The 25,001-nt window shown below is 42.2% G+C and overlaps 2 protein-coding genes across 5 annotated transcripts in view; one reads left to right on the top strand and one right to left on the bottom strand.

The window, feature by feature from the left end:
- Window positions 1-209: 209 nt before the first annotated feature.
- On the top strand, window positions 210-11,764 carry LOC139454538 (uncharacterized). 3 transcript variants are annotated; one of them, XM_071236320.1, is made up of 5 exons: window positions 210-394; window positions 4,368-5,162; window positions 6,009-6,726; window positions 8,178-8,859; window positions 11,525-11,764. In XM_071236320.1, exons 2-5 carry the CDS (start codon window positions 4,388-4,390, stop codon window positions 11,540-11,542), a joined length of 2,193 nt encoding a protein of 730 aa, XP_071092421.1. In that variant the 5' UTR covers window positions 210-394; window positions 4,368-4,387; the 3' UTR covers window positions 11,543-11,764. The 3 variants fall into 3 exon arrangements, with proteins under 3 accessions (XP_071092421.1, XP_071092420.1, XP_071092419.1); XM_071236319.1 differs by lacking the exon at window positions 210-394 and adding an exon at window positions 414-534 and having other exon boundaries at window positions 8,178-11,764; XM_071236318.1 differs by lacking the exon at window positions 210-394 and adding an exon at window positions 414-567 and having other exon boundaries at window positions 8,178-11,764.
- A 1,385-nt stretch (window positions 11,765-13,149) lies between these two features.
- Window positions 13,150-25,001, bottom strand: part of LOC139454537 (microtubule-associated protein futsch-like) — a 71,644-nt gene continuing 59,792 nt past the window's right edge. The window contains exons 18-22 of one of the 2 annotated variants that reach the window (XR_011652459.1): window positions 24,783-24,906; window positions 23,326-23,604; window positions 20,122-20,745; window positions 14,282-17,011; window positions 13,150-14,234 (exon numbers count right to left, since the gene is read on the bottom strand). Coding sequence is in view for 1 of the 2 variants with exons in the window: in XM_071236317.1 (XP_071092418.1) it covers window positions 16,914-17,011; window positions 20,122-20,745; window positions 23,326-23,604; window positions 24,783-24,906 (1,125 nt within the window). In the remaining variant the exon portion in view is untranslated. Of the gene's footprint in view, window positions 17,012-20,121; window positions 20,746-23,325; window positions 23,605-24,782; window positions 24,907-25,001 lie in introns of both variants that reach the window. The other variant, XM_071236317.1, reaches the window with a different exon arrangement.

The raw sequence follows: 25,001 nt of genomic DNA, 5'->3' as shown, positions 1-25,001 counted from the left end.
ATTCCCGCAATCATATTTTCATTATGCTAATATCTCATTCGAACATTTATTACCAACTCCTGCTTGAACAGGTTGATGAGTCCATGTTATACATCCTTGTTCTACCCCCTACATATTCCCAGCCATCTGTGTGCGGTGCCAGTCATGACAGACAGCCCCCCCCCCCCCCCCTCGCGTCTGTGGGGGGAGCTTCACATGGGGCAGCGTAACCCGACCCATCTGCACCATGCAGCGGGCTCCACCAGAAGCGATATGGGAAGATGCGGCGTTAGTCAGTCGACAGCGAGACCGCGCCCGTGATGTGACGCCACCACTGATCACGTCTACCGTCAACGACAACCCACATCCCAGAGCACTTCCCGTCCCCTCGCCGAGACCAAGGGCACATTGAAAGGTGGGTGTGTTTTTTTTGGGTCTGGAATGCGTGCACATGTGCAGGCTGTGGCCGATGTAGGGAGACGAGGGGTGTAGTCTGACACTATTCATAGTACAGCATCTACCTCAGAACATGCAACATCGAGGTCGGTGTCAAAAGTGAGTTATGCTGTGTAGTGGAGCGTAAATAAGGTTGGTTTTATTGACGAACATAAGTCATTCAAATACAGATTAAGTAATAGACGGGCAATCGGCTACACTAATATATAGCGACCGATGATAAGATGTCGTCTGCTTTTAGTCTTCTTCGTAACCATATTGTAACCAACTTCAATGAATCATAATGATCGGTATCTAATACATATTTTCATTCCAGGAATTGCTGTTTTGAAAACAGCAGAATGGTGTTGTGTTTAGTATTTGCTATCAGTACATAGTTTATAAACAGATAACGTTCTATGTTTAACGACGTCATCAAGTTAATATAGACCCATAGTTTGATGTTCAACGCGCGAAGTTATAACATAGCTTCTGTTTGATAGTAAATGTTTGTACACTGTGTAGTTCTACGTGTTATATATACCATACTGTGATGAACACGTGTTCCGTAGAGTTCGGCTTGGAAGTTGCAAATGTTGCGACAGGGCAGGCTGAAGATAGTGTTGTGGTAAACCCTGCTCCAGCCACTGTACAAACGGTTTGGTATCTCGCTGTCTGGGTCGCCACAGTTGATGTATGGGGTGGGTGAGCTTTCATCCGCCTGATAGCACGTGATTAAGACTGTGGTGTAGACATGTATTATCTGTAGGATTGTTTCAATTTGCTTCTGTGTCTTCAGGAAGGAGGTAAATGTCACTAGTCAGATAGTGTTCGTTTTCTAGCTGTGAGCAGGTGCTGTTAGGGTTGAGAGAGGGAGTGAGGGAGGCTGAGAGAGAGAGAGAGAGAGAGAAAGAGAGGGGATAGAGAGACAGAGAGAGCTGGGGGTAGAGAGATAGGGGATAAGGAGAGAGAGGAGAGGGATAGAGAGAGAGGGGATAGAGAGGAAAGGGAAAGAGAGAGAGGGGATAGAGAGACAGAGAGCTGGGGGTAGAGAGATAGGGGAATAAAGAGAGAGAGGAGAGGGATAGAGAGGGGGAGAGAGGGGATAGAGAGAGAGGAGAGGGAGAGAGAGGGGGGGAGGGGATAAAGAGAGAGAGGAGAGGGATAGAGAGAGAGGGGATAGAGAGAGAGGAGAGGGATAGAGAGAGAGCTGGGGGTAGAGAGAGAGGGAGAGAGAGGGGATAAAGAGAGAGAGAGAGGGAGGCTGACAGAAAGAATGAGTGAGTGATGATTTTATGCCGCCTTTAGCAATATTCAAGCAATATCAGGGCGGGGACACCAGAAATGGGCTTCACACATTGTACCCATGTGGGGAATCAAACCTTGGACTTCGGTGTGACTAGTCAATGCTTTAACCACTAGGCTACCCACAGACAGTCACTCAGATAGAATTCAAAGCAGAGAGAGAGAGAGAGAGAGAGAGAGAGAGAGAGAGAGAGAGAGAGAGAGAGAGAGAGAGGGGTGTTAGGGGAGGTGGAGAGAATATTCTCATGATTTCCCAATCATGTTGGCTCACAGGTTGTAAGTACAGATAACCAATGTTTATTGTAGTGGCCCCACATTTACTAATATTTCCTGTAGGCTGGTCATGACACACACTGAAGTATTTTCAGGGCTATCGCTGCAATCCATCAGGCCAGGATTTCCTGAAATTTTTTCACTTGTCCAAATATTTACTTGTCTTGCAGGGATATGCCAGTAGAATCAGGATAGCGTTCTGGGAGAGGCCCACTTTGGGTGGATGAGAGTTATATGTTTTTTTAAACATTCATGTTTTCAGATTGTATGTTAGTGTTCATAAGAATTCTTCATTTAAAAGTATTATATTTACAGGTTGGACAAAGTTAGTTTAAAAGCTAGTATCAGTTCATGTCTAACACATGTCTTTAAGAAAGCATAACTGATATTATGGCTAAATTGGACAGAATTTGTCCTTAATAAAATCTATTAAACAACCAAATGCAAACCAACGACTGCTTCTACCTAGCTGCTCTGATTCACATAGAGAACATCACAGAGGCACATTATGACACTGACCTAGAAACATGTAGGACTGAGATATTGTTTTGAATGAGTATGGTTTTATGCCACTTTTAGCCATGACTGTGGGGAACACCAGAAATGTGTCCACTCTGGAGGTATAGTTATGAAACGTGCCTCAAGGAATTATTGTATTGTAAGAGCACTCACTTAGTGTTTAATTGGTGATACATTATATATACTCAAGGGCAAAAGTAACTGTGATAATGCTATTATTAAATATGCTGTGGATTGTTTGAAGCTTTTGTAACTCAAAGTGACTCTGTGTCTGTGAAGATTAAAGTGGACTTTTGGGTGCTTTTTTATTTTTTTAAATAATTAAAAGTTGAACAAATATAAAGGTTCAGCCATGTTACAACCAACTTACGCTCCCTTAGTTGATAACCTTCCATAAAGAATACACAATATTGTCCCAATGAAGAATACACAATTTTGTCCCAATGAAGAATAAACAATCTTGTCCCAATGAAGAATACATAATCTTTTCCAAATAATGAATACACAATCTTGTCCCAATGAAGAATACAAATCTTGTCCAAATAAAGAATACACAATCTTGTCCAAAAAAAGAATACAAATCTTGTCCAAATAAAGAATACAAATCTTGTCCAAAATAAAGAATAAACAATCTTGTCCAAATGAAGAATACACAATCTTGTCCAACCCTAACAGGTCCCCTGAATTGAAGATCTGTGAAGACAAATACAGCACATAGTTTGAGAGACAGCATCTGGGCAGTTATTAAATGTCAGCTATCTCCTTCCTTCACCCCACCCTCTCCACCCCCTACCAGCTTCACTCATCCTATCTAGACTTACATCTCCCCTACAGCTGACATTTGCAGGGCTCCTCTACAGTGACTGGAAACGACACAAATGCCAGTCTATTGCCTAGCTTTTACTTAATACATTATATCCATCTATCGTTGTAGACAAGATTGTAAAAGCTGTCTATTGTTTATTACATTAATTTACAAATGAAAATATTTTAGGATTATTTTTTGTTAAATTGTCTTTTGATATATAACAAAAAGGAGCCCAGAAAATTCCATTTTTAAACCTGAAACTGAAGAAATCTAGACTTGTTTAAGTGATGTAGATTTGCATGGGGTTTCGGGTGTATTTGCTTGTCTGTCCGTTTGAGAGTCCATATATATATTGTTGTAAGACATGATTTATAAACGGTGAACTATTGTGAGACCCCAGTTGTTTTGAATTGGGATGCATAAATGTTATTTGTTTTAAATGGGTCTTTGAAACAATGGAATTTAGGAATTATTTGGTTAAATTATCTTTTGAAATATAACAGAAAGTAACCAGGAAATGTCTTCAGTTTTAGCCAGGCTATGTGTAGACTTGCAAGGTATTTGGGGATATTATTGCATCAGGGTCATGTTGTTTCACACATTCTACCCTTCATTTCAGAAACTGTTCTAAACGTACTTTATATAACTTGTAAATGATCCATTTGCCTTGTAGACAATAAAATATTATTTGGTCATGGAAAACTTGATCACAGGTTGTAAGCACAGTTATAGTGTAAATGTCAGTCCAAACGTCTTGGGCATCGAACCACCATCCTTAATCTCTCCATGCAGGCACTCAATCCACTGGATCACATAGATCATCTAGGGTTATGCTTCTAGCATTACAATATGTTGAGCCTCCCATGAAATGAATAGCATATTGTGCAAGGCTCCATCCACAGGGCATAACGTTTGCTAGTGTCTTCCACGAGACTGTAAATAATATATACAGTGCATATTTACAATTATTCAAGCCAATAGTCTTATAAAAAACTTTATCATCCATGATTCTCACTGAACAAATGTTATCCACTTCTTGTGTCTTCAGGTAAGTTTACATCAAGCACAATGACAGACCCAGCAGATACGGCCGCTGCTCTTCAAGAAGCCGACCGACTTTACAAAGAGAACCAGTTTCCAGATGCACTGGAGAAATACACCACACTCCTTGAGAAGAACCAGGAGGACATTGAACTGCTGCTTAGACGGTCCCGATGCTACTACGGTCTCAAAGAATTCAACCTGGCTTTCAAAGATGCCAAAGCTGCCCACAACATTGATGCTACCCATATTGATGCCTGTATTTGTTGTGGAAGGGCTGCAACGAGGACCAAGTCTTTTGAGAAAGCATTCAGATACTATAAAGATGCCTTGAAAGTGGACCCTAAGCACCCAGTAGTGACTGAGGATCTCAAGAAACTTCAAGGCGCCATCATGGCGGAACATGAGAAGGAGGTAGTGGAGGAGCCTACCTACAGTGCAGTGAAGTTCTGTACCCAGGATCCCTACCCCGGAGATAAGGAGCTCTACCAGATGGAACAGGAGATCCTAAACAAGAAGCACAAGATTTCCAATAACCAGGAGATCGCACCGCCGGTACCAAACACCAAGCCAGAGGACGCAGCCAAGCATGCTGCCATGGCGATACGGTACCGGGCAGGAGGCAATACGGGTGATGCTCTACAGGAGTGTTACAGGTCTGTGGCTATTGACCCCTACAATGTGCTATATCGGCAGCTGAGGGCGGAGGTTCTCCTGGACAGGTCCCAGCGAGAAGATTCCCTTCGAGATCTCTTCGCTATCCCACCACCAAGTCGGTCTGTTGAGGTCTGGAAACAGGGAGGTAGGTCCTGATATTTCAGCAAGGAAAAATAAATCCACAGGCACCCAGGCTTGTTAATGATTGGATTGATGACAAATGCCTAGTTGTTGATAATGTAAAATTAAATAGAAGTTCTATGTTTATTGTGAGGGGAATATTTCTGGTATACCCTCTGTGTGGCTGAGGGTATGGTCACACAGAGGGTACATCAAACCCTGGGGATAAGCTTACAACAGATTTTTGTGAGTGCAAAATGTTTATCATTTACCATGAAGAGAGCGTTTGTTTGTCACCAATTTTCCAGCTTTGTTACATACATCACACGATACCATTTCACTGTAAGTGAGTGAGTGAGTATGGTTTTATGCCGGTTTTAGCAATATTCCAGCAATATCACGGCGGGGGACACCAGAAATGGGCTTCACACATTGTACCCATGTTGGGAATCGAACCCGTGTCTTCGCCGTGACGAGCGAACGCTTTAACCACTAGGCTACCCGACCGCCCCCACTGTAAAGAGACTGAAATGCAGTGACTACACATATTGGTAAAATGACCGTTGGCATCATGGCAGAGGATGGGTTTTTTGGGGGGTTTCTTTTCTATCACATCCTTTATCCAAAACTTGGGTACAAGGTTTTCAGTTTGCATCTGACTACTACTGGGTTTCTTGCCAGAAATATGGGGAACTGGAGATGATCTCCCTGTAATGTTTTTATACATAGAAACAAATATCAAATAAGTTATTCCAAATTGATAAATGAATCTGATATACAGGCTCTATAGGCCTATACCTGCAACACGATGGTACCTATCTGAATGAGCTGTAATATGTTACTTTACATAAAAGCATTTGACCTTTTTCAGGCCAAATCTTACTCCAGATGGGGCTGCCAGTGTCTTCGGAGTTCTGGTTTCGGAAGGCCACCAAGATTAGTGACAACAAGGATGAAGAGTCTGCCATCTTATTCCAGAAAGTGCGCACGGAGAGACTGTATGGGCCCCTCACACAGAACGTTCCAGTGAAAGTCGACTTTGGTCAATTTGGACGATCTATATTTGCCACTGAGAACATCGAAGAAGGGGCGGAGTGCTTGACAGACAAGCCAGTCGTCATGGCTGAAAGTATCAACAACAATCTTGTCCCTGGTTGTCATCATTGTGCCATGTCGCTCCTGTCTCCGGAAGACTATTTTGGGGAAGCTCTGGACTTGTTCGATGACTCAATGAAGGATCTGGTGAAGGAGCTGTGGCCAGATACGACTCCTGTGCTGTGTAAGACATGTGAGAGGGTGAAGTACTGTAGTGTCAAGTGTCACGATGAGGCCTGGGCCAAGTACCACGAGGTGATATGCCCCGGGAGGAACCCTGCCGCCAAGCGTATATACGACCTGGCAGCCAGTAAGGGTGTTGAGGTCCTAGCAGATGGAAGGACGGACGATGTATGGGTGGGGTCATATAGTCCTCTAGTCCTTGCCAGGATCTGGGGAACCATTGTGCAGGATGCCAAGACCATGATGAGATCGGAAGGTCTAACACAACCATCAGCAGAACATTGGGCAAAGGCAAAAGCCCCATTTAGGAGGTACCAAAGGTTTTGATGAAGAGTGAATGAGTGCTTGTTGTATTATGCTGCTGTCAGCAATATTCCAGGTGTATGAAGGTGGCCTAAAAACATCAAGTCTGGACCAGACAAGCCAATGGGTACACCATTGGCCAGGCCGCATACATAACACCCCGTGTCAGAGTGCAAAAAGATGTTTGTTTGTCGTGTAACGCGGCACTCAGCAATATTCCACCTTTATGACGGTGGTCTGTAAATTTTATAATAAGTCTGGACAAGACTTTCTGGTCTGGGGGGGCATAAGTAATAATACATGTACACATATTTGGGGAGGGACATGAAAAAATGGACATTTAATAATAAAATGTTTGCATTTTGCAATAAATGTGAGGTCGCTCATCAAGCCCCTGATTATGTTTCTAGGTTTGTGAAAGTGGTGTTTGGCCCAACTCAATCAAGGATGTGTTTCTGGGGACTGATACTGTCCTGGAATCCTCATCAGGGGGTTTGAGAGTGAAACTGTTTCATTAAAAGAACACACTTGTTCACATGATTTTCAGGCTATGGTGAGATAGGGAAAAGGGTTGATGTCGTTTTAAGCATCACACCTGCAATGTATTGGCGTGGACACAACAGGTCTTCACAGGGTGCACCCATGTGGAAATCAAAGCCAGGTGTTTGTTGTAACAAGCAGCTCCTTTAACCACTTGGCTTACCCATTGCCTACAAGGTACAGTGAATGTGCTGTATGCAAGTATCATGTCTGCTTGATGTTAAAAGTTAGTAACAACTTGGTAGTGATGCACAGATGTGTTTATGAATCTATTTTTATTAAATTTACAGTAATATTTTGGTCCGGAGTTATCCCAGAATCACACTGATGCTTATTTGATAATTTGCAAACTGACCACAAAATTCTATAACACACACGTCAGTTTTCAAGACTCATCACCAAGTCCCAAATTTATCCATGTGTTAATATAAGGGTAACACTATTTTTAAGGGCATTATCATTTGCAGAAGCCTGAGGTCTTCCATTAACTGCCAGACGAAGAAGGGTAGTTGAAAAGACGGAGGGCTGCTGCAAATGATAATGCCCTGAAAAAAAGCGTTACCGTTATTATAGCTAAAATGGATAGAATTTGTTATAAGAATAAAAAGAAATAACAATATCGGTTTTGAAACATTTGCTGCAATCAACACAAATGTCACTGACCCACTTTTACAAATATGGAAACGTCATAAGACAAACCAGAGGATGTCACTATTAAATGTGACGTCACCCATCCCTATTCTATGACGTCACCTAACAACGTGCATGATGATGGCCTTTCATCAAGCAAATATGGGGGCATTATCAAGTTACAGTGGCCTGCTCTTTTCTGATAACATCAGGGTGGTTTAAAGATAATTGTATCCATTTTACCTGTAATAGATGTTTGTTCATTCTTTTTCATTTTGCTCTGTGACAGGTTTATAGCATTCGGCTGTACAAAGGCAACAGACAAGATGCCAGAAATGATCAAAGTGTTTCAGGAAATCTTCCAGAACTGTGGTGATGGCATCAGCTATGAAATCACGGAAGCGGAATTCAACGGCCGCTACTACCAGGCAACGTGTAACCTTCAGATCTTCACCTCCTACATAACACCCTACCAGCACTTCCTAACAAACGTGGCAAACAAGGGCGACCCACGCGGTTTGAAGATGCTCAAATACTTACAGAAAAATCCTAAACCGTCAGCCTTCACTGGAATGTTTGCCCTCCATGCTTGTCTGAACCATTCCTGCTACAACAACGTGGAGGTCCGTGACGGCCGCTGTGCAGATGACAAACCTGGAGTTGCTGTGATCGCTAAGCGAGATGTGAAGAAAGGAGAGGAGGTCCTCACGACCTACATCGACACCTCCATGCCACGGAGGCTGCGACGAGCATGGCTGTACAAGTCCTTCAACTTTTGGTGTCACTGTCTGCGATGCCAGTATGAAGGCGACGACGCAACATCGTGTACAACATGTCGGGTGAAGGTTGAAGAGGGTAAGAAGTTCCCTTCTTGTGGAAAGTGTCATCGTGCCTGGTATTGCTCCGTGGCATGTCAGAAGAAGGCTTGGAAGCAAGGCCATAAGATTATCTGCCAGACGGACCACTCACAGGTGAACAAGCTGCAATAGGATCTTGTGTGGCTGATCCAACCTGCCATAGGATCTTGTGTGTCCGATACAACCTGCCGTAGGATCTTGTGTGTCTCATGCCAACCTGCTGTAGGATCTTGTGTGTCTCGTGCCACCTGCCGTAGGATCTTGTGTGTCTGATGCCAACCTGCCAATCTGTGTCCTTCAACCACCTGCCGTTGTGTTTTTTAAAAATCTGCCATCGGGTTCTCTGTCCTTCACAACCTGTTGTGCTTCTTTGTTTGTCAACAACCTAAGTGTTTCCGTGTTTGTCAACAACGTTCTCTGTGTCTATGTTTGTCAACATCCTATAATGTGGTCCTGATCAACCTCTGGTTGTAAGTGTTGCTTCTGGAGATCCCCGTGTCAAGTACTGTTGGTCCATGTGTCGCATACTGTCATGTTAACATGTTGAGCCATGCAATAGGTAAGTTGTATGGTTGAGTATAATGTCATGCTACCTCTTGTTGATATGCAGTGAGGGAGAGAGTTGAGTTTCAATGCTGTTTTTTACAGTATTTGTTGTATCACAGCATCTGAACTTGATGTCAGATCGATGTTGGAGGAAAGCTGAAAGTGACAAAGGCTGTAGACGCTGAGCATGGGTATGATGCGTACATCCAGGATCTGGAATTTTATACCCGTGATCAGCAGATCCTGGCACAAATAAGGGACAGCAATTTGCACACCTCAGACCACTGGGCCTAAGTGCCTCTTACAATTGCTGAAAATGTCTGAGTCTGGCATTGTGAAATGTGAATGTTCTCTAGGACATGGTCCAGATGAAACGGCACATTTCAAGGATGAAACGACCTTCATGTTTGCTGTGAGCTTTCAGAGAATTTGTTTTGGACATCATTTTAAAGCTGAAATTAAAAACGTATCTTGGCTGTTTTTTGCCTCAAATTCAAGAATATTTTCCACAGAGATCTTTGTAACAACTATGTCATTTGTATATTTTTTCTGATATACATATTGTCTTTAGCGCTTTGTCCAACAAGCTCTCAATGCCTTGCCAAGTGCTCGAAACTAAGCTTGAAGGGGTAGGTGTTCTTTTCATAATACTTAAAGATTCTAGGCCCCCAAGATTCAAACACTGTAGAAACAAACCTCAAGAACCCCTGACACGCTTAGTTTCCAGCACTGTCTCCCGTGGTATTGATGTCTTACCTCAATGTCTTCTGCAGAACATCCAAATGAAGCTACTATGCTCATTTTACACTAAATCTATACTACTCAAAAGAAGAAATGAACACCTGATTTTTTCATGACTATTGTTAATCTGTCATGTCATGTGTTCTTAAACTTCTGAGTAGTATATTTATATATATCTGGTAAGAAAACAAGAATCCCTTCATGTGGTTGTCTGCAATATCCAGTGTTATTCTCTGTTGTCCAGTGGCAGTTTGTGGAGTGTACAGTTTCCTGCACACTGGTGTTTTGGGTGTGAGCACAGCTGCCAAAGAAGAATTCAGTTATCAATTCAAAATACGTAATGATGTGACATACAGTAATTCCTGTTTTAAGAGCTGGATCTAGGGTAAGGTTGTGAATTAAGATAACTGAAAGTCATGTGAGCTCATGTCATTTTTAGATTTGTACATTTAGTATACAATACATATACCCCTCTGTTCCCAAGAGCTTTGCCTAACCTTCCACTGTCAGGTCTAAGGACAACGTATTGGACACACAAAGGTACTGGGACGGTTGGGTAGCTTAGTGGTTAAAGCGTTCGCTCATCACACTGATGACCCGTGTTCGATTCCCGACATGGGTACTATGTGTGAAGCCTATTTCTGGTGTCCCTGTCGTTGCTGGAATATTGCTAAAAGTGGCGTAAAACTATACTCGCTCACAAAGGTACTGGTGTATTAAGAAGATTCCCATCATGGACAGTGATCACTCATCAGATGAAGGCAAAGAAAGTGTGTCTGTTACACACACATAGTTGTATGTGGCACGTAATGTAATAACGAACACTTTAAATTCATGAAATGTTATCAAGTGTTTAATACATAAGGATGTGCTAATATATGTCTTTTTTAAACAGATCAAAGCCGTATGTTATTGAAAAGGCATTGCGACTTGCTCAGGTCATTAATCTGGCTACCCCTCACCCTCCATTGCCCCACCCCCTTGCACCTCCACCCCACCCTGTGTGTGTGTATGTGTGTGTGTGTGTGTGTGTGTGTCTGTCTGTCTGTGTGATTTCAATGTACACAGTTGCCTTGACCTCACCACCCCATTCCCAGTTTGACTCCAATTTGTGCGGTGTTCCTTGAGAGTGATATTGAATATTCAAGAACATAAAGCTATGGCTTACATAATTTTTGTGCTTAAAGTTAATTTCCTCCAATGAAATATTGACAGTTCCATTTAATATAAGATAAAATATATTCCTGTAAGTTTAAATATTATAACATCCTAACAGTATTGCTCTAATACATAATATTTTCACTTGTTTTCTAATACATTCATTGACATTACCAATTTCATGCACTCCAAATGAAACATTTCATCATGACTACAACACAATTTCATTTTACTAACTTGACAAATGTTTCTTTTCTTTCTATTTATATGACTTATTGTGTATATAACAATTTACATATTTGTTAATTATCTATTTATTTGTTCTTTTTTTCAGATGAGTTTAACTAGCTAACAATGTTGTGGAGTTTCTAACAGAAATTTGGCAGTGCAATTGTGTTTTATTTATTCATCTTTTTCCCCGTTTTCATTCCGGCCTAAATGGTTTTATTCAGTATGAGAGTAGAGACTTGACTAGCGTGGTTATGGCTTGTTTGGTTGTGTATAAATTAATGAACAAGTGCAATTTTTTTACTGTGTGATATCTTTACGAGTTAAAATCTTTATCCATTGTTTTACTTGGAATTTTTAAAATAAAACGAATACGTTTCTCTACTGCTGTGTTGTGTATCTTTGCCGCACAAACCCCTGGAGTCAGCTCTGCAGAACTCTTTTCGTTAATGGCAGATCGCCTCAGTGGTCGAGTGGAAAGGTTGTTTGTTTGTTGTTTAACACAGTACTCAGACGTATTCCAGCTGTATGACGGCAGTCTGTAAATTGAATCTGTACCAGACAATCCAATGATTGACATCATGAACATCGATCCACGCAATTGGGATACGATGCCATGCAGCAACCAAGTCAGCAAGCCTGACAACCCGATCCTGTTAGTTGCCTCTTATGGCAAGCATGGGTTGCTGAGGACCTATTTTCTACCTAGACTTTCCCAGGTCTCTAGTGGTTAAAGTGTCTGCCTAGATTTGAAGGTTGTTGGGTCAATCCCCGGGCAAATCGTACCCATAGACGTTAAAAGATGGAACTTATTGTTGGGAGATACATGCTAAACTGTGGCATGGTATGTCAGGGTGCTAGCACCGTAAAACCGTCATTAGTTGTAAGATGTGTGTGTCTGTGTTGTACTAGTGTGAACAAATGCCAGATTTATAAAGCTAGACCACAGAAACACCATGCTGCAATGGATACCCCTTTCAGACATTGCAAAGTCAACCAGTATGCAGAGTGCCAGGCCGGGCAACGAGAAGTACCATCTTTTAACGTCTGGTGTGAAGCGGCCAGGGATCGAACACACACCTTCTAGTCTCCAGGCAGACGCTCTATCCACTTGACCACAGAGGAGTCAATGGCAATATGAATGCAGCTAAAACCTGTCATTCATGACTCCTACACTTTATCATAGTCATACGACAGCATCTTTCCGAGGCAAGGGAGTTAACTCACTATCAAAGTCCAGCTTCCACCCTTGCCAAATTTGGCTGGAATTATCGAGTTATATTTTGGCTGGACTAATCAGTCTATGAATAGTCCAATTGAAATCGCATAAGTCAATTGCAGGATTTGCAAAGCATGAGTACCGTCAACTGATATTTTCCAAATCTTTTCATGTTTTTAATCAAGGTGCTCTTGTGATTTGATGTACTTCGCAAAGTAAGACCCATTTTGTTACAATATAGATTTTGATTATTGATCAGATTATCTTCACTGGATCCTTATACCGTTGTCAAGCAAGACAGTGTATGTGCATTGGGCCAGAAATGCCGGCCTAGTTCAGCAAGGCTGGAAACTTTACTTTTACAGTCAGTTAACTCAATTGCCTCGGGAAGATGTACAACATTCACATCTCGGATCAGTTTGTGAGCAAGCATGGGTCTAATCCTGCTGGTTTAAACAAAACAAAGACATTCTCCTTGATTCAGTCATTTATCATATATGATTCATGTTGGATTCTGTGAGCAATGGAAGACCATTCATATAAAACAGCAACTTGTGAGTAACAATGTACTAACAAAATACAAACTGAGCATAAAAAATAAAAGCTGAATAGATAGAGCACTTTCCTTCAGTGGATACCATCATGGTGAATGTGGGAGACGAGAAGGCAGCCAGGAGTATCACAGTCATGTTGTGTCAGTCTGATTAACTAGGTCAGACCTACCAGGTCGATTGTGTGATGGATATAAAGGGGGCGGTACCAGACCTACCTGGTCGATTGTATGACTGATGTAAAGAGGGCGGAACCAGACCTACCTGGGCGATTGTATGACTGATGTAAAGAGGGCGGAACCAGACCTACCTGGGCGATTGTATGACTGATGTAAAGGGGACGGAACCAGACCTACCTGGGCGATTGTATGACTGATGTAAAGGGGGGGGGACAATACCTGCCTGGTTGATTGTATGACTGATATAAAGGGGACGGAACCAGACCTACCTGGGCGATTGTGTGACTGATGTAAAGGGGGGGGAACAATACCTGCCTGGTTGATTGTATGACTGATATAAAGGGGACGGAACCAGACCTACCTGGGCGATTGTGTGACTGATGTAAAGGGGGGGGAACAATACCTGCCTGGTTGATTGTATGACTGATATAAAGGGGACGGAACCAGACCTACCTGGGCGATTGTGTGACTGATGTAAAGGGGGGGGAACAATACCTGCCTGGTTGATTGTATGACTGATATAAAGGGGACGGAACCAGACCTACCTGGGCGATTGTGTGACTGATGTAAAGGGGGCGGAACAATACCTGCCTGGTTGATTGTATGACTGATATAAAGGGGACGGAACCAGACCTACCTGGTCGATTGTGTGATGGATATACAGGGGGCGGAACCAGACCTGCCTGGTCGATTGTGTGATGGATATAAAGGGGGCGGTACCAGACCTACCTGGTCGATTGTATGACTGATGTAAAGAGGGCGGAACCAGACCTACCTGGGCGATTGTATGACTGATGTAAAGGGGGGGGAACAATACCTGCCTGGGCGATTGTGTGACTGATATAAAGGGGACGGAACCAGACCTACCTGGGCGATTGTGTGACGGATATAAAGGGGGAAGGAACCAGACCTACCTGGGCGATTGTGTGACTGATATAAAGGGGGCGGAACCAGACCTGCCTGGGCGATTGTGTGACTGATATAAAGGGGGCGGAACAATACCTGCCTGGTTGATTGTGTGACTGATATAAAGGGGGCGGAACCAGACCTACCTGGGCGATTGTGTGACTGATGTAAAGGGGGCGGAACCAGACCTGCCTGGTCGATTGTGTGACTGATATAAAGGGGGCGGAACCAGACCTACCTGGGCGATTGTGTGACTGATATAAAGGGGGCGGAACCAGACCTGCCTGGGCGATTGTGTGACTGATGTAAAGATGATAAGGACCACATGATTCTTTCATATTCTGTCATGGCATGACAGATTAACTGTAGTAATATGAAAGAATCTGCTGTCCTGTACTTCTTGTGGGTAGTATGCATTAAGTCTGCATATTTAGGTCAAATCACATGGAATCTTGACAATAAATATTGCAGAGCAGATTCAAAAGGAAAAGCTGGCTGTAGACACATGATTGTAGGGGCTATTTCTAGAATCTAGAAGTGAACTTGAAATGCTACTAACAACACATTTTTCAATATTTGACTACCAAAAAAGGGTCTTTAAAGAGAAGTAAGTTATTTATTTCAGAAAGTGTATTATTGTCTTGTATCGATACAGAAAGAAAGTATCATGTACCGGATCATCATATCTAAATACAATGCACCGATGTGTTGTTCACCCCCAACAGACATATTTGGTTAATAACCTCAGGACTATGCCCTCCTCACACCTAATGACAGACCACTGCAACTCGGTACAGTCTGTGCCAAAGGGTTTGTCACGACGAGCCCCGAACCCCCTTTTATCATCATTTTCAGAAGAATTTAGTGTCATTATGTGGACTATCATTAGCTTACCTTACTAGGCTGAACAGAATTTTACTTGACTCTGGCTTCGGACAAGTGGCTAAAGTCGCAGACTGCTGGTAAATCAGCACACCATAATGTCAAACCACAGCTGCCGTTGAGTGATGTTGCCTTCGTTCTTCTTCCATCAGTAACCATGGTTACAGGAAGACAGTAATAAGGGTTTGTATCTCGTATGAAAGTTTGGGAAATGTTTCGTAAACAAAACCATCATGTAAACATATAATTGTTTACAAATAAGCCAAACAGTCAGAGAGTCGACAGTTTCCATATAACAACAAATTGGATTTGAAAACAATGTGTTAGATTGGAGATATAAAGATGTTGTCAAACTTGATCACCACAAAATTCAAAGATCGCCACTGCAATGTCAGATAATGTACACCAATCACTTCAATAACAGGGACTATGTGTGGAAGAACTATACATACATGAATGGAAACAAAACATGGATAAACTTTAAGTAAGGCCTAACCCTGCCTACATTTCAAGTCTCTCTAAGTCTTCATACCATGAACACTCTCAAACATTACCCCCATAATTATACCACATTAAACACATTAAACCATGGTACTTCAGAATCTCCACACAGCCAATTATGGATCGACAAGTGACGATTTAGACTCCATGGGTTAATTCCTTAACCACATGTTTCCCCAAAGTCAGTAACACTGAAAAGACATTACTGTATTTGTAGTATTTGTTACTAGTTGTAATAAGCACCCTGGGTGCTCTAAAAATGGACAATGGGGGTCGCATATCAAAATACTGAGCCAGCTTAATTTTGCTTTATATTTTGTTTGTTGTTTAATGCCGCACATAATAGCATAATAATGACAAGCCTCATAATAAGAATTCTGGTAAAATAAATGCATTACCTGTTTACCCCAAAAGCAGAGGCATGGTAAAGTGATACAAGTACCCAGCTTTGAAAAGCATGCAATATTTCTCATTGTTCTGAAAACGTGAGAAATGTAAAAGTTAACCATGTTAACTATTCATTTTGATATCATGCAGTACTGAATCTACTGAGTCCCTTAAATCTCTACAAGAACCATCATAAAATGCCTTGGGCACAAAGTAAATCAAACACCATGGTCGTCTGTAGTAATCAGCCTTAGAAATTCGTTTTTTAAGACTAGTCCTGAGGACTAGTGTGGACCTTATTTCACTAGCACTCAGAGTTTGGAAATGGTCCTGCTTGAGCGAGACTAAAATGTTTACTGTGTTTACATTTTCTGTCAGTTTCATTCAGTTCCAATTTGTAGCAAAATTAAGGCCTTGAGAACTGGTTCTTAATTATAGTGAGTGAATGAGTATTGTTTTACGCCGCTTTTAGCAATATTCCAGCAATATCACTGCGGGGTCACCAGAAATGGGCTTCGCACAATGTACCCATGTCGGGAATCGAACCCGGGTCTCCGGCGTGACGAGCGAACGCTTTAACCACTAGGCTACCCGATCGCCCGGGTTCAGAATTACAGCACTCAAATGCTGAAAGTCAATGATGATGACCATCATTGGAACTTGACTTGTCCTCAGTACAATTTAGTAGTCTCAGGCTTGCAGACCAGCGTGAATTTCTAAGGCTGTGTATTTGGTCCACATAATCTCCAACAGTCCACTATTGCACTCATACCTCATTGTAACAATCAGTTAAAATCATAAAATCTCTATGAAACAGAGGAACCACGTATTGTATGGCAGCTCTAGTGACACAGACAAAGACATTTCTTATCACAGAAACGAAGGCAGATCATCGTCGCTGCTGGTGGAGTGGTTGTCCATGCCGGCATCAGTGTCAGAATCTCCTGTTAAGTCCAATACTTCATCAACTGCAACAGAAAGTACACCATTGCCAGTCAATGACGTCTCTTTCCCATACCAGGGCTCAGGAACTGGATTTAACTTGCACCAGGTGCATGTTGACATAAAAAGCTAGTTGCACCAGACAAAACCAGGTTGCACCCTGGTCCTATCAAGTTATCAAAGTGTAAACATAGATGTACAGCATGGCCTAAAAACATAATCTCAGATATCTGATGATTGTGGCATGATTTTGCATAAATTAATGACATGTAAAACATATCATCTTGAAGCACCCAAAGTTTGATAATGTCAAGAAAGCATGACAAATTACACATAACAGAGGGATAAGGGAAGTACCCATTAGTATCATAACTAAAGCTCAGCAGTATTTAGTGTGTACAAAGATCGATGATGTGTGGGAAAAACTTATAAGTGAGACAAATGTGTATTTTTTTACATGCACTTGGTTCATGTCAACATAAATATTAGGTTGGTATTTTCAATCATAGGTTGCACCGGTGGATGCTTTATATAGATAAAGCCGAGCCCAGCTTACACAAAAAATCATGATCCAAAGTTACAATTACATGTCTAGATCAAGAACAAAATACTATCAACAACGAAGACTGTTAACCTCAAAAAGATATTGCTGGATCTATATATTTGAAAAGAAATCTGCCTGTATATGTAATAGTGTATTCATGCATGGTATTACACATAACAGAGGGATAAGGGAAGTACCCATTAGTATCATAACTAAAGCTCAGCAGTATTTAGTGTGTACAAAGATCGATGATGTGTGGGAAAAACTTATAAGTGAGACAAATGTGTATTTTTTTACATGCACTTGGTTCATGTCAACATAAATATTAGGTTGGTATTTTCAATCATAGGTTGCACCGGTGGATGCTTTATATAGATAAAGCCGAGCCCAGCTTACACAAAAAATCATGATCCAAAGTTACAATTACATGTCTAGATCAAGAACAAAATACTATCAACAACGAAGACTGTTAACCTCAAAAAGATATTGCTGGATCTATATATTTGAAAAGAAATCTGCCTGTATATGTAATAGTGTATTCATGCATGGTATTATGGTATCTCAGTGGGCTGGCACTAGAAAATTGGCATCAGTCCAGACTAGTACAAGCAGCCACACACTCACTCACTCACTCACGGACGCGCACACGCACGCGCGCGCACGCACGCACGCACGCACGCACGCACGCACGCACGCACGCACGCACGCACGCACGCACGCACGCACGCACGCACGCACGCACGCACGCACACACACACACACACACACACACACACACACATGCACATCGCTATATAAGTGCAATAATCTTGGACGTGACGTTAAACCCCATTTCACCTCACCTGACAATCTTTATCAGTTTTGTCAATACAGGTCACCTTTGTAAGAGGAAAAAATTATCTTTTTGTTGTAATACAGAATGAAAAGAGTGAGTGAGTGAGTCAGTTGGGTTTAACGCCGCTTTAAACAGTATTCCAGTTATATCACGGCGTGTCAGCTTAATGTGGGAGGAAAGCATGAAGTGATGCAGGTCTCAGACGTTAACCACTTCGGTGAAACCCACGAGCACGGGTATGGTGCTGACAAACCTAGAAACATAATCGGGACGAGCTGGGATTTGAACCCACAATCATAGGTTTCTGGCGTGCCCAGGGACGCGACTCTGCACAGCAAATCGCGGCGCCTTTGACGACTGGGCCACCCGTGCCCCCCCAGAATGAAAAGAACTTTCATTATACCGGTAATGATGATAATAATAATATTAAGATAGGTCATGATTATTACAAAAACATTAGTTATAATAATATAAATAGTACATTGTTTGACTATTCCGAAAACATTAATAAAAGTAGCAGTAATAAAAACCTGAACTGGGGAAACTTTTTGTTCCCAGTTTTACTGTTACTTGTAGACCTGGGAGCTCTGAGAACGCGGAGACAAATACAGGATTCAGTACATGGAGTGAGTGAGTGAGTGAGCTGGGTTTAACGTCGCTTTTAACATTATTCCAGTTATATCGCAGCGTGTCAGCTTAATGTGGGAGGAAAGCCCGAAGTGTCTCAGACGTTTACCATTTGGGTGAAACCCACGAGCACAGGTATGGTGCTGACAAACCTAGAGACATAATCGGGGCGAACCGTGATTCGAACCCACAATCATAGGACGCAACTCTGCACGGGGAATCGCGGTACCTTAGACAACTGGGCCACCCGTGCCCCCTCAGTAAATGGAAAGTCCACTGAATACTTTTATTCAGTGTCACGGTTTTCCAGCATGCCCCTGATTCAAGGGCGGAAACTGTTGTAAACCAATGACATAATGCTAAAGTGTGGAGTCAATGAAGAAATAACACAGCAAAATGTCAGAATATTTCCTTACTGCTTCAAAATAGTTCCTTATTTAATTTCTTCCAATCACTGCATGTGTTGATCAATGGATAAGATTTGGGGTGCTCAGCAAATGACGAACAGTAGCATAGCTGCCAACTTTCCATAATTACAATTAGTATTCTGTTATGATCGTTTGGTCGGGACACCAAAGCCGAAGATGTTTTTGTTTTGTTTGTTTGTTGTTTTAACGCCGCACTCAGCAATATTCCAGCTATATGACGGCGGTCTGTAAATAATCAAATCTGGACCAGACAATACAGTGATCGATATCGTGAGCATCGATCCAAGCAATTGGGATCGATGACATGCATCAACCAAGTCGGCGACCCCATCGATGTGAAATGTCTACAGTGCAACACAGCCAATGATTCCAAAACAGGTGATAATTTGATCACTTCGTTTCTATTTTGACTGCAACAACTTCCCATAATACGAGTGGAGTGTCTTGATTGGACAGATGCAAAACCATAAATTGACTCAATACCAATTGATAAACAAGAAGTGTTTGTAGCAGATGGTGTTAGAATAAATATTGACCTGTTCTTTACAGGTGTATCGTCCATGTGATTTGTTTCTTGTAGACTGGCATATTATTCGTATAAATCATGGAAGAAATCCTATTTTAGTTGCAAATTTGTAACAAATGTGAACACTTTGAGACAGTTGTCAGCTAAGCAGTATGTAAGACAGACGCCCCTCTCACCTTGGATTCTGCGTTTCTTCTGTGCCCTGTCACATGGTTCCTGCTTGATAGGAACGGCTCCAGGAGCTGCTACAGTTCGGCTGATGGATGCAGGTCTTATCAAATTGTTCGCATTCAGACACAGTTTGTAGTAGTGCTTTGGTACAGCATCACTGTTCCTAGTCGGCACATTCACTGGAGCCATCACAGGTCTACTCATAGCAGCTGTCGTCATGGTAACCTGAGGTAGCACCAACATTACTTTTCTATTATTGTCCAGCAGGCCAATCGGTTGTAAAGGATGTTTGCCGAGCACTTGACTTGGAAGATTTTCTCTGACACCAATGGCATTTCCCAAGGCAGTGACTTGGGAGGAATCAGGAACAGGACGAGAGGGTTCACAAACTTGACCACCTTTGAACTTGTCTCCAAAAGCAGAGGTCTGGATTATAGAATGTAGACTGGAGACCCTGAGGTTCTGGTTCAGAAGCTTACAAGCTGAGGCCCCTGTTGGTGTGTTAGAGGCAGAGGCTTGTCTGAGTTCGGCATTCCCCTGCCTTTCCTCAGAGGCCGGCTTGGCTGTGTTTGGAGTGCTCGCAGACTTGCTGAGAGAGTGATACGGGGGCATCTCTGTTAACTTTGTATCTGTAGTGACATACAGGGTAATATGAGAGAGTGATACGGGGGCATCTCTGTAAACTTTGTATCTCTAGTGACATACAGGGTAATATGAGAGTGTGATACGAGGGCATCTCTGTAAACTTTGTATCTGTAGTGACATACACGGTAATATGAGAGAGTGATACGAAGGCATCTCTGTAAACTTTGTATATGTAGTGACATACAGGGTAATATGTGAGAATGATACGAGGGCATCTCTGTAAACTTTGTATCTGTAGTGACATACAGGGTAATATGAGAGAGTGATACGAGGGCATCTCTGTAAACTTTGTATCTGTAGTGACATACAGGGTAATATGAGAGAGTGATACGAAGGCATCTCTGTAAACTTTATATCTGTAGTGACATACAGGGTAATATGTGAGAATGATACGAGGGCATCTCTGTAAACTTTGTATCTGTAGTGACATACAGGGTAATATGAGAGAGTGATACGAGGGCATCTCTGTAAACTTTGTATCTGTAGTGACATACAGGGTAATATGAGAGAGTGATACGAGGGCATCTCTGTAAACTTTGTATCTGTAGTGACATACAGGGTAATATGAGAGAGTGATACAAGGGCATCTCTGTAAACTTTATATCTGTAGTGACATACAGGGTAATATGAGAGAGTGATACGAAGGCATCTCTGTAAACTTTATATCTGTAGTGACATACAGGGTAATATGAGAGAGTGATACGAAGGCATCTCTGTAAACTTTGTATCTGTAGTGTCATACAGGGTAATATGAGAGTGTGATACGAGGGCATCTCTGTAAACTTTGTATCTGTAGTGACATACAGGGTAATATGAGAGAGTGATACGAAGGCATCTCTGTAAACTTTGTATCTGTAGTGTCATACAGGGTAATATGAGAGAGTGATACGAAGGCATCTCTGTAAACTTTGTATCTGTAGTGTCATACAGGGTAATATGAGAGTGTGATACGAGGGCATCTCTGTAAACTTTGTATCTGTAGTGACATACACGGTAATATGTGAGATTGATACGAAGGCATCTCTGTAAACTTTGTATATGTAGTGACATACAGGGTAATATGTGAGAATGATAAGAGGGCATCTCTGTAAACTTTGTATCTAGTGACATACAGGGTAATATGAGAGAGTGATACGAGGGCATCTCTGTAAACTTTGTATCTGTAGTGACATACAGGGTAATATGAGAGTGATACAGGGGCATTTCTGTAAACTTTGTATCTGTAGTGACACACAGGGTAATATGAGAGAGTGACACGAGGGCATCTCTGTAAACTTTGTATCTGTAGTGACATACAGGGTAATATGAGAGAGTGATACGGGGGCATCTCTGTAAACTTTGTATCTGTAGTGACATACAGGGTAATATGAGAGTGATACAGGGGCATTTCTGTAAACTTTGTATCTGTAGTGACATACAGGGTAATATGAGAGAGTGACACGAGGGCATCTCTGTAAACTTTGTATCTGTAGTGACATACAGGGTAATATGAGAGAGTGATACGGGGGCATCTCTGTAAACTTTGTATCTGTAGTGACATACAGGGTAATATGAGAGAGTGATACGAGGGCATCTCTGTAAACTTTGTATCTGTAGTGACATACAGGGTAATATGAGAGAGTGATACGAGGGCATCTCTGTAAACTTTGTATCTGTAGTGACATACAGGGTAATATGAGAGAGTGATACGAAGGCATCTCTGTAAACTTTGTATCTGTAGTGACATACAGGGTAATATGAGAGAGTGATACGAGGGCATCTCTGTAAACTTTTTATCTGTAGTGACATACAGGGTAATATGAGAGAGTGACACGAGGGCATCTCTGTAAACTTTGTATCTGTAGTGACATACAGGGTAATATGAGAGAGTGATACGAGGGCATCTCTGTAAACTTTGTATCTGTAGTGACATACACGGTAATATGAGAGAGTGATACGGGGGCATCTCTTTAAACTTTGTATCTGTAGTGACATACAGGGTAATATGAGAGAGTGACACGAGGGCATCTCTGTAAACTTTGTATCTGTAGTGACATACAGGGTAATATGAGAGAGTGATACGAGGGCATCTCTGTAAACTTTGTATCTGTAGTGACATACAGGGTAATATGAGAGAGTGATACGGGGGCATCTCTTTAAACTTTGTATCTGTAGTGACATACAGGGTAATATGAGAGAGTGACACGAGGGCATCTCTGTAAACTTTGTATCTGTAGTGACATACAGGGTAATATGAGAGAGTGACACGAGGGCGTGCCGCAAGGGTGTCTGTAATGATATGACTAAAATGAACATTTTCCAGTTGATGTTCATGAAATCCCAAATCACAAAATTACAAAATCATTTTAGCTGTGAATAGTCCAACAACAGAGTGAGTGAGTATTGGTTCATTAGCAATATTCCAGCTGTAGCACCATGGGCGATGCCGAAATAGGCTTTACACACTGTACCCATGAAGAGAATCAAACCCAGGTCTTCATCATGATGAGCGACAACTGGGCTACCCCACTATCCCCCCAACATTACTACGAAGAGCAAACTCCATAAACCAAATAACTTCTTACCTTCCTGCCTATAGTTAAAGTTCAACACATCACGTGACTCCGAAACAATCGATGGCAACTGTTCTTGTTTCACTCTTGGTCCTTGAGGTTCTCCCTCCAGGCGTTTCAGACTGTCCTCCACATCATGCCGAAGAGCTCCCAACACATCGTCCACAGTCTCCTCTGCAGCAGCAACCTCGGCCACGTTAGGTTCTGCCACGCTGTCTGGCGTCAGAGCAGGGAATTGGAGACCACAGTCCTGGAAGAGCTGATGGAGCTCGATGAGGCACTGGGACACACCTGGAGTGAGTGAGTGAGTGAGTGAGTGAGTGAGTGAGTGATTTGAGTGAGTGATTTGAGTGAGTGAGTGAGTGAGTGAGTGAGTGATTGAGATGCCACTGTGTACAATATTTCCATCAGACAAAAGGGGGAGGTACTAGAATCATGGGCCATTTCCCACTTGTGAACCAACAATCAGTCGCAACAAAACCAAGATGATAACTAGAAAGTGTTTTTACTCGTAAAAACATATGTCTCCCCCCACTCCCCTAACCCCCATTCATTCGTTTACTTCACGTTAAACCCCATCTCTTCATTCCTACCCTCCATTACTAAATAACAGAGACAAAAATAGAACTCCTAGAAATTTCAACAACTAATGGGCACCACTTCAGTGCTGGGTTAATGTGTATACAAAGTTTCGCGAAAAAATATTAAACGGTTTCTGAGTTATGGTCAGGAAACAAAGCTTACCCCCATTCAGAGCCTATGTTCAACTTATCTCCATGGAAACGAGAAAAAATAAAAATGTCAAAAATCTCTAAATAGCAAAAGGCACCACTTCAGTGCTGGGTTAATGTGCATACAAAGTTAAGCGAAAAAATATTAAACGGTTTCTGAGTTATGGTCAGGAAACAAAGCTTACCCCCATTCAGAGCCTATGTTCAACTTATCTCCATGGAAACGAGAAAAAATAAAAATGTCAAAAATCTCTAAATAGCAAAAGGCACCATTTCAGTGCTGGGTTAATGTGTATACAAAGTTTCGCGAAAAAATATTAAATGGTTTCTGAGTTATGGTCCGGAAACCAAGCTTACCCCCATTCAGAGTCTATGTTCAAGTTATCTCCATGGAAATGAGAAAAAATAAAAATGTCAAAAATCTCTAAATAGCAAAAGGCACCACTTCAGTGCTGGGTTAATGTGTATACAAAGTTTTGCGAAAAAATATTAAACGGTTTCTGAGTTATGGTCCGGAAACGGTGGGAACGCCGACGCCGACGGGAACCGTGCCAAAAACAATATGTCTCCCTCCATTCTGGGGGAGACATAATTAGGAGTATATGAGACTCACATTCACGATCCATAGATCCTGGCACAAATAAGGGATGCAACTCTGCACATAGAATAGTGATGCTTTAGCTGCCAGGGCCCCCCACTGCCCCATGGCATGGTAGCAGGGGTAAGTGAGATTCCTACCTGGTGAGAAGTTCTGTCTCAGGTCCAGACAGCTGTCTCGAGACTGCCACAGCGGCTCGAAGGCCACCTTGAAGCCCCGACACAGGGCCACCAACACGCCCTTCACTTTCTCCACCACGCTCACCTGGAATGAGAGGCAGTGCAAGTTGACTACATCTTAAAGAGGGACTGCTCAACAGCGATGGAAGTGGCACTAGTCCTGAAGTCCTTGCCAAACTG

Source organism: Haliotis cracherodii, unplaced genomic scaffold (assembly GCF_022045235.1).
Source record: "Haliotis cracherodii isolate W230 unplaced genomic scaffold, xgHalCrac1.p SCAF_10, whole genome shotgun sequence".
Classification (NCBI taxonomy): domain Eukaryota; kingdom Metazoa; phylum Mollusca; class Gastropoda; order Lepetellida; family Haliotidae; genus Haliotis; species Haliotis cracherodii.
This window is presented reverse-complemented; position numbering and strand designations above follow the sequence as displayed.

Excerpts from the sequence above, each read along its gene's own strand:
- LOC139454538 (XM_071236320.1), top strand. The coding sequence starts at position 4,388 with ATGACAGACCCAGCAGATACGGCCGCTGCTCTTCAAGAAGCCGACCGA. Across the intron at positions 5,163-6,008 it reads TGAGGTCTGGAAACAGGGAG|GCCAAATCTTACTCCAGATG; the intron begins GTAGGTCCTGAT and ends GACCTTTTTCAG. Across the intron at positions 6,727-8,177 it reads GCAAAAGCCCCATTTAGGAG|GTTTATAGCATTCGGCTGTA; the intron begins GTACCAAAGGTT and ends GCTCTGTGACAG.